This window comes from Osmerus mordax, unplaced genomic scaffold (genome assembly GCF_038355195.1).
Source record: "Osmerus mordax isolate fOsmMor3 unplaced genomic scaffold, fOsmMor3.pri Scaffold_152, whole genome shotgun sequence".
In the NCBI taxonomy this organism is placed as follows: Eukaryota; Metazoa; Chordata; class Actinopteri; order Osmeriformes; family Osmeridae; genus Osmerus; species Osmerus mordax.
Genome location: NW_027120464.1, coordinates 15,832 through 26,019, shown reverse-complemented (window position 1 = coordinate 26,019; position 10,188 = coordinate 15,832). Strand labels below are relative to the sequence as shown.

Genomic DNA, 10,188 nt, shown 5'->3' with positions numbered 1-10,188 from the left:
AGGGGGCCGGACGGAGGGTCCCGACCAGAGAGACGCTCTACTGGGCCGGATATCAGAGACGAGCCCTGCAGAACCAGGTGGCCTGGATCTGCCGACCCGCTCCCCCCTCCTCCTCCTCCTCCTTTTCCTCCTCCTCCCCCTCCTCCTCCTCCTCCTCCTCCTCCTCCTTTTCCTCCTCCTCCTCCTCCTCCCCCTCCTCCCCCTCCTCCTCCTCCTTTTCCTCCTCCTCCTCCCCCTCCTCCTCCTCCTCCCCCTCCTCCTCCTCCTCCTAGTCCCCCTCCTCCTCCTCCTCCTCCTCCTCCTCCTAGTCCCCCTCCTCCTCCTCCTCCTCCCCCTCCTCCTAGTCCCCCTCCTCCTCCTCCTCCTCCTCCCCCGCCTCCTACTCCTCCCCCTCCTCCTCCTCCCCCTCCTCCCCCTCCTCCCCCTCCTCCCCCTCCTCCCCCTCCCCCTCCTCCCCCACCTCACCCTCCTCCTCCTCCTCTCGCTCCCTGGACCTGCGGCCAGGGGATGGCGCAGTGGGGCCAGGCCCCGCCATGGTTTTGTGGTGAGACGGAATACGTGAGACGACAGGAGAAATGAGAAAACGGAACGCTCCAAGATGGCTCTGTTTTGGCACTCGAGGCTTTAGAAAAGATAAATGTTTGCTTGTCGTCTTTTTTTTTCTTCTTTTTTACAAGCCTGTTTATTATTGTTTCACTGATTAGTTTCAAGACATGAACAGAAAAAATATCTTTAATCATTTTTTACAATAGAAAAAAACGATTAAAGATATTTCTTCTGTGTAGCAAGATGATGGTGCCCAGAGGACTATATTAAACCAGCCGACTGAATTATCGGTAGGAAATTACAATCAATGTAGTGAAATTTGTCATTAAATCCGGCCTTCTCAACAACAATTTCTATAGCAAAGGATGCTATGGTTATAAAAAACCTTCACAAAGGCCTAGAATTCAATCAATCACTCGATATTGAGAGAATCGTCATCACAGAGTGACAGTGTGTCTATGGTGAGTTATCCTCATGCAGTAATACATAGTAGGGCTGAGAAGAGAGGGGTGGGGGGGGCTGAGGAGGTCAAGGGGCACACCGAGGGCCTGTAAGCCTCAACGTTTAACGGTTCAGCTCTTTTCATCAGTTCCTTGGAACTCCGATCGCTCTGGAACAAGCTGTTTACCAGGGATTCCTTACGCAGTGTTCCCCTCACACCCATTCTCTTGGTGTCTCTTTCTCTCTCACACACACACACACACACACACACACAGTCATAGAAGGGGGGAGAGTTCTGACAGTGGGCCAAGTCCTGGCTGGGTGAGGGCCCGTGCGGCCCTCCACTAAGACGACCCCCCCCCCCCGGCCAAGCTCAAACGTCATTGGCCGAATGTGTTTAAACGATAACAACTCTCTCGCTCCCGAACGTTTCGGGGTTTGCGGCCGCCGCTGGAGAGCGTCGGGGCGAGCGCCGGAGCGGGCCCCAGTGGCACCGTGGCGCTCACTATTTTCTCCGTTGGCCCGGGTAACCGAGCCGCGCCAGAACTTTCAGAGGAACACGGTTCTGTTCTCCGTCCAGAACTCGGTGGTTTGGCCCGTTTTGTCGGCCAAGGAAAAGACGGGCTCTCTTTTCCTGTAAGTCTTGCGGGTTTTTTTTTTTCTCTCTCTCTCTTTTGGTTTGGTCGGCCTGACTCTTTCCCTTTGTTAATGTATTTCTGAGGGATAAACAGACAAACAGTTTTGGGTGACCGAGAGGATGAACTGCTGGAGGGGTGAACTCCACTGTGTGGTCCCTCGCTCTCTCTCTCTCCCCCCATCTCTGTCTCCGTCTGCGCTGACGTGATGTTCTCATTCACGAAGGCCACAATTCCTTTTTCTCCAATTCTGGGGAACAATGCTGTGGCATTTTAACCTGTGCATCGATGACGAAGAAAAGAAGGATCGAATTGAATGACGAAAGAATCACTTTTCTGTATCTCAGAACGTTGGGCGTCCAAATGAAATCAGTTTGGAAGATTAACGTTGAGTCTCTTCGACCATGCCTGCCTGCCTGCCTGCCTCTCGGTGCCTGTGTTTGGCGCCAGTCTCTTTGTTATCCACAACCCTGGTGGAAGGAGGAGACCTCTGGCTAGCTCGGCCGCTGCCCGGAGCTGGGGTTCCCCCATGTTGGATCGCATCTTCCCGGTTGGCCCTGGCCTTCTCCAGAACCGAGGACACATTAAGTGTCGTCTGTCAATTTCTCTCCTAACCGCTCCCTCTCTCCCCCTCCCTCTCTCTCTCTCGCTCCCCCTCTCCATAGAAAACATCTTTGTATCGTAACTGTGCGGTAACGAGAGCCTTATGAGTGGAAGCTGCTCCAAACATGACTAATGCTGGAAAACACAGCGGACTCATCAGACGGGCAAATAAGGAACACGTAGCGCAGCTCGGCCTCGCTCGGCCTCGCTGCCCGGGGAGCCCCCCCTGGAGCCTCTGCCTGGCCTCGCTGCCCGGGGAGCCCTCCCTGGAGCCTCTGCCTGGCCTCGCTGCCCGGGGAGCCCCCCCTGGAGCCTCTGCCTGGCCTCGCTGCCCGGGGAGCCCCCCCCTGGAGCCTCTGCCTGGCCTCGCTGCCCGGGGAGCCCCCCCTGGAGCCTCTGCCTGGCCTCGCTGCCCGGGGAGCCCCCCCTGGAGCCTCTGCCTGGCCTCGCTGCCCGGGGAGCCCCCCCTGGAGCCTCTGCCTGGCCTCGCTGCCCGGGGAGCCCCCCCTGGAGCCTCTGCCTGGCCTCGCTGCCCGGGGAGCCCCCCCTGGAGCCTCTGCCTGGCCTCGCTGCCCGGGGAGCCCCCCCCTGGAGCCTCTGCCGGGCTGACGCCATGCGGCAGGACGGACGAGTAGGCTCGTTGTTTGGTTCTGCCCTGTCGGCTCATCGACGAGGACCTCGCCCCGCTCCTCTACGTCCTCATCCATTAAGCCTATCAGAAGAGGCGCCGCAGGCCCGCCAGCCAATGACACCAGGCCTCTGCCTGTGGTCTGGAACTATACTGTTTTGGGGTCTAGAACATTCCTGCTTTGGGTCTAAAACAATACTGTCTTAGGTTTAGAATTATCCAGCTTCAGGGATAGACCTAAACGGTCTTAGCTCTAGAACTATGCTGTTTTAAGTCTAGATTAAATCTACACTGTCTTAGGTCAAGACCTGTACTGATTTAGGACTAAAACTATACTGCCTTAGGTCTAGAACAATTCTGTCTAAGGTCTAGAGCTACACTGCCTTAGGGCTGAAACTCGACTGTCTCAGAGGAGAGGAGACAGACTGTGTGGTCGAGAAAATCTGGTCTGTGGCCGCTGCAACATCAACTAGGATAGACAGCTACAGGACAGAACATGACTGGACTTGTTGGCCCATGCAACTGATAGCTTCCTACAGACACACACACCCCGGGTCAGACTGCTAAGAATAAAAACTGAAATGTTGCCACAGCAAAGGTTAAAACGGAGCTCTTGGCCTAAGCTCTTCGGAGCATAGGGCTTTAAAAAATGTTTGACTAAGTAACGCCATTCTTTTCTATTCCTTTTCTATTCGATCACATCCTATTCTATGCGATTGTATTCTTACAGTAAATGAAACTGTGCTAGAAACAGAGAATCTAACATTGGCGCATCCCTCTGCCAACAGCCCTGTGTCGTCGGGGTAGCGGTGAAGAGGTCTCTCTCTCTCAACACTGAGGGACTTGTGTCCCTGCCAAGCCGCGCAGCGCACAACCCGTTCTGCGAAACGCCTCCTGCTTTTTCAGACTTTGAGAATAAACAGAGAAGCAGGGAGAAGCGATTTCAACGAATGGTAACAATAACCCGAGTTTTACGATGGAATATAACCCCCTTTCTAAAACACATATGGAGCCCAGCGCTGTATGCTGAGGCACGCGGCCAACGGACAGAATATTAGAGTGTGTTTTCTTTCACTGAAATGCAACACCGCGATTTTAAGAAAATGAATTACTGTAAGATACATTCGGGCGTAATCAAGTGCATGTTCTCTCTCACACACACACACACACACACACACACTATATCTCTCTCACTCGCTCTCTCTCATTCGGACACATTTAGTACACACGCAGGCACATGCACACGTATACACACACACCAAAAAAAGGGAAGTAACAGGAAGACGGGTGAATTTTATATTACCACTGGCATGTCTTGAGCTCCAGGCTGGTGGCCTGGGGGGGGCCTGGGGGGGCCTGGGGGAGGTCTGGGGGAGGGGGCTGTGGGGTGGTGGGTGGTGGGTGGTTGGCGTCACCGGGAGTTAATCTAAAGCCGGGTTAGCGGCGACGGCGCATTGTGAGACAGGAAGAAGAGCCCGCGGAGGGCGGAGAGCCGACGCTGGGCGACACACTGGGCTGAAAGGAAGACGGCATGGGGTACTCTGTCACCGGGGCCAGCGGCTCCGCTCTGCCAGGCAACAGCATTAGGGCTGGCTGTAACTGTACGCCTGTCTGCTGTAAGACAATACAGCACTCTGGCCCTATGCTAATGGGTAGCTGGAGCCTGGGAGGACCGGAGTGTACGCGAGCGTGGCGTAGTGGGGACCAGGGTTTTTTTTTTACCGCTTGTAAACTCGGTCAAATGTTCGACTGTGCTTAATTTGTCCACGCTGCTCCATAACACCAATGAGGCACCACTGAGACAAATCAAACTGACCTTAAAGAACCAAAGATATTCCATCTGTGTTTCTTTCCCTGTGTCTAGCATGCCCCGCAGACAGGACCAGTCCCCACCACATATAACTAACTGTACGGTGCCAGGCCTTCCAGAATCAGAATCACACATGATTGGTAACAGAAGAGAATACAAGAAACAGGAGAAACTCTCCCGGCGAGAACACTGAATTTACGTCAAATAAAACACAGTAAATGAAGTTCTGAGAATAGCTCCAACATTGCAAATGAAATATAGGGTCTGTAATTATTTCTCCATGATTTATAATACAACAGTATAATTATCCTTTTTAATTAAAATGCATATTTCTCAAGCTAAGCTCAATTAAACAACTCTTCAGAGAATGATTACTGCATATTAGGAATACAAATATAGTATTGTGTAATTATACTTTTTTCCCCCAAATTATTATTATCTGTGTTATTTTTCTTATAGTTTTAAGTGGAAGAATTAGCATGGAGGCTCTTAGTACTGTATTTACATTATTAATATTTAGTTTTTATTTCTAATAAAATCGCATGACATTTCTGATGAAACTGCGCAAAATAAATTAATTGAATCCCAAACAGATTCAACTTAATTATAGTTAATAGGTGTTTCTACATTTTCACTGTTGTGTTTGGATGCAGTTAATATTAAGATAAGATTGTGAGGCAAAATTACAGAGGAAACACCTGCGCTGAATTAGGAGAAAAAAGTCATGAAAGAAACTGACATTAACTGCCAAGTTGATTATCACCACTACAGTGTGTGGTTTGTACAGTCTGTGCCTTCGCCTGTGTGTGTGTGTGTGTGTGAGTGTGTGTGTGTGTGTGTGTGATATGGAGCGCGTGTGTATGAGCGTGGCTGTGTCCGTGTGCTCTGGAGGCTCCGGAGGCTCGGGGCTGGTGAGGGAGGAGGACTGTGGGGCCCTGAGCCTGAGTAGAGGAAGCTCTCCCTGCCTCCCTTCAACACAACCTGGGACAGGGCCAGCTGTCACCAGGCTCCTTATTCCTGCACCACCACACACACACACACACACACACACACAAGCTGCATGTACACCCTCAGTGTTTAAACAGCATATATACGCAACACAACCCATGACACACACTCAAACATATTCTTAAGAGCGACGGTTCACACACAAACGGCCACACAAACGCAAACAGGTGCAGGTGCGTTTGTTTACAGTCAACACACAAATAAAACATGCACATTTAGATGAAGACAAATTTGCCCCTCAAACACCTGAGCAAATGTACTAGTCCAAACATAAATCTCGACAAACACGTCTAAAGCCAGACTATACAGCAAACGTACACAATCACATACGCACAACAACAATGGAACGAAATCTCTCGTCATTGGCGAGTCTCCTCTTTCCGATGTTGTGGTGGTTGAATGCACCTCGTCGTTTGTGGAGAGCCAGTGTTATACAGAGAGGTGTAAGGAAGGAGCTCACACACCGATACACACTGACCCTGTGTGTATCGGCGGTGGGAGAAGGTGTGTGTGTATAGAGCGTGTGTAATGCAGGGAGTTCGCTGCTTCGCAAATGTAGTGTATGTGTGTGTGTGTGTATGACAGAAGAACAGCCATATCAAGCTATCAGGGCGGGGGGGGTGGTGAACCACTGACCTGGTGAATGGACGAAGTAGGCCAGGTAGAGGTCCAGCTCCTTGACGGACACGCCGATGTGGTGCGGCTGGACGCACAGGCCGTGGTTGGAGCACTGGGGCGACTTGACCAGCCGCTCCCCGTCCGTGCTCTCCAGGGGGCTGCCCTTGAACAGGATGACCATCACCAGGTCCAGCCGCCACACCTTGTCCGCCTGGCGCAGGCAGTCGATGCGGCGGATCTTGCCCTTCTGGTCGGGGTTGGACAGCACGCAGCAGGGCGGCTTCTTCCCCGTGATGGTGAGCACAAAGTCCTCGCGGAACTCGGGCCGGATGTCCTTGCGGAGCTTGGCCAGCAGGCGCGACGCCCACTTCTGCTTGATCTCGGGCTTCTCGCCCAGGAGCTCGTCCTTGACGGCGCGCTCCTCGTCCTTGGTCATCCGCTTCTCGTGCTTCTTGAAGTACTTGCGCTTGCGAGCCTGCAGGTTGAACCACGTGTAGGAGAAGGCGCGGACGTGGGGCAGCAGGGCCTCGATGAAGGGGTGAAATTCATCCTGAGGGAGAGACGGAGAGAAGGGAAGAGGGGGACGCGGGGTCAGTTTTGGGCCGTCTGGTGCTAGCGTGGCCAAACAGCTGCAGATACACTGGGTGCGAGAGGAGAGCTGGGTGCAAATACAAAAATAAGTTTCCCAGCCAAATCAATTCGGTGTAAGACTAATAATGAATTTGCGATGGAGAGCGGAAACAAATTGATAATATTAACAATGCCATAATAATTATTAAGGTGTTAATACACATGTACATTTTTCTTTAGAATTAAAACATTTAAAATATAACTATTAAAAACAATTATACATTATTACCTACAAGGTAATTCATGTAATTGTTCCAAAAACATTATCTTTACCATCTGTTACTCAAATATAAATTAACCTACCTAAATAATTTCAACAAATATATAAAGTGAATTATAAATGTATAATAGGACACTCAAACTAAACATTTTTTTTTATAAACATTTACAATAATAACTTCAACCCAAAACGCCATAAATGATTTCCGCAGTTAAAGTTATTTAGCTACACCATAATACCTTCACTACATAGCGCTCGGCAACAATGCCTAGATCTCGCCACAGAGTTCCGGTGCCAGGGTTGCCACACACCGGTCGGTCTCCGCCAATCTTTGCTGCCACAAGACCACTGTTAAAATGTGCGGCTAAGAGCTCTGCCATGACAGCCTCTATCTCTCCTACACGCCAGAGAGCTCCAACCAGACTCACATTTCAACGAGAAAACTGAAGGAGGAAAGAAACCACCACAGAAAACCACACAGCTAGAGAATAGCAGACGGTCTGGTAGTTACCATTTTGCACTCTCATCATAAATTTGGCACAGCGTTCAGAATGAAAAAAAAAAGAAAAAACTCCACCGCACCAATTTTTTCACCCCCCTGCGTTCCCAAATGTACAGCAAGTGCTGGTTCGCTTAGGGGTAGAAAAATTAGAAGAGGGAAAAAATTGTGGGGGTGGGGGGGGAGTGCACAAAGACAATTAGCTGAAGATGTTCAAATGTCCAGTGGCTCACAATAAGCAGTGGAACAAAGTTTAAAACAAAACAAGGTTCCCCCTTGTTGCTGGGGGTGGACAGAAAGAGTGACACCGCCGTCAGCTTAATGGTTCAATCTACCACGGAAAGACATAACAATAAATTCGAAAAAGGACTGAAGAAAAGCAATGCGCAAAATAGAATAACTAGAGTCAAAAATAGAAAACGGTTGACAGGATTTCTGTCGTGAAAAAAAAATTCAAAACACTTTCAGTATAATAAATGGAATAAACGCATTCAAAATAAACATTTCTTCTTTTACGCTTCCCCCCCCACACAAAAAAGCCGAGAGAGAAATAACCCTACAAAAAAGGTCCTTGGCAAAGGGTAATTGGTATTGGTGTTTACTCAGATCTGTGGGCCCCGCGCAAGACTCAGAGACACACACACAAGCGGGGGGGCCTGGGAGAGCAGAGCACAGAAGAGGAAGAAAAAAAAAAAGGAGAGAACCGAATCAATGTTGGACGAACGCGTACGACCGCTGGCAAAGCCGAGTGCTGCTTCTTTTTTCCCCTTTTCTCTCCAACTCTCTCTCTCTCTCTCTATTTCTCTCTCGCCGTTTCTCGCTCGCCGTCTCTCGTCCTCGCCGTGTTCTTTCCCTAACCATTGCTTGAGCCTTTGCCAACACAAGTAGGGCCCACCTATTTGGCAACGAGATGCCTGTAGCCCAGCCAATGCGGGCTTCAAGAGCTGAAAGGGAGGGAAAAGAGAAAGGGCGGGCGGGGGGGGGGGGGGGAGTCAATGGCAAATAGAGAGAGAGGGAGAGAGAGAGGATAAGGGAGGGGGGGAGAGCACAGCCCCGTATGAAGGTGCACGATTTGCCAAATCGACAAGTTCCTATCTGACGCCGAGGCAAAGTTCAGGCGACACGGCTCTCTCCCCCGCTCCGAACCGAGCTCCCCTCAGCCCGACTCCATCCTTAGTATGGCCGCCATTGCCTCGTCTCGCTAACCCCCGCCCTCCTCCCCGCCTCTTTCTCTCTCTCTCTCTAGCCGTATCTCTCTTGCGCTCTCTCTTCCTGCTTGCGTAATGCCACCTTGGCACAGGATGGCATGAGTAGAAAGCACACAGCTCCAAAAATCTCACCAGACCCAACCGTAAACACACACGCGCGCGCGCGCACATAGACACAGACTCACACCACCCTCTCCCCACCGGTGGCAGCTGCTCTTGGATTTATCCCGGGAACAAAGGGGGGGAAACCAGCCGTCGCACCCCCTCTCCCCCCAGCCCCCGGGAAAAGACGCACCAGTGTTGCTCTCTGGATGCAAACACACACAGCCAGACAGTAGCATCCTGTTAAAAGGCATATTTGCCGGGGAACTATAGAAACAAATAAGGAACGGTTGTGGAATAGCAAACACAATGGGTGACGCGGCACCGAGTTAGCGGCACCGAGTTAGCGGCAGCGTGGCTAGCGGCAGCGTAGCCTGCATGTAAATCTCCGCCAGGTTCCTCTCCCTCGGAATCACACGGGCTTCCGCCCGGTTCTCATTGGCCGGTGCACCTGCCTCACAGCCAGATACTCTGTGAGTGGACCCGAGTGGTCTTCTCCACCAACAGGCTAACAGGCGTCGAGTTTTGATTGTGATCAAGCATGAACACGTCACTTCATCGCATCGACACACCGACACATCCTCTTGGTCTGGCGACACGTTCTACGGGGGAGACGAGCGACCGCGGTCCGAACTCCCGCCCGCCTTCGGTTGACCATCCACGCACACAAAACACGCGCACATCAACTGTGTATTTGCTTACTGCAGATATCATCTAATCTCTCGTTACAGTGCTGTCGTATCAGACACGCAGGCTCTCTTCCACCGTCGTAATGTCTGTTTAATCTCAGAGCCATAAAGACAACATGGCCCCATCAGCACAGTGATGCCCAGGCATCCTCCCATCACCTGTCACCAGGCAGAACAGACCCAATCTACAGCTCTGGGTTCATTGTCTCCACTTCCTGTGTCGCCTATTGTTGCAGGTACTTTATGAACATACAGAGAGGGAAACCTCGGTTAAAATGTGCATTTGTGTGCGTGACGATGCACGATCCGTGTATAGAAACAGAAAAGGCTGATGGAACAGCAGCAATGCAGCAAGAATATACTAATTACCGACACTGGATACGGAAGTGAGGATCCGGGATCAGTCACATGATCACCTCTATATTAACACCAATGTGGTGTGATATAACTAAACAGATATTACATTACATGTCTTGGCAAGCCTGTCAGATATTGCTCTCGGTTTTCTATCTATTTAAAAGTTGCTTAGTATTAATTAAACCATCTATCAA

The 10,188-nt window shown here is 50.9% G+C and overlaps 1 protein-coding gene across 1 annotated transcript; it reads right to left on the bottom strand.

The window, feature by feature from the left end:
• Positions 1 to 6,269: 6,269 nt before the first annotated feature.
• On the bottom strand, positions 6,270 to 7,761 carry LOC136939173 (nuclear factor 1 X-type). The gene is made up of 2 exons (XM_067232016.1): positions 7,651 to 7,761; positions 6,270 to 6,839 (listed from the first exon to the last, which is right to left on the bottom strand). The coding sequence occupies exons 1-2, from the start codon at positions 7,651 to 7,653 to the stop codon at positions 6,270 to 6,272; spliced, it is 573 nt and encodes a 190-aa protein (XP_067088117.1). The 5' UTR covers positions 7,654 to 7,761.
• Between the last annotated feature and the right edge of the window lie 2,427 nt (positions 7,762 to 10,188).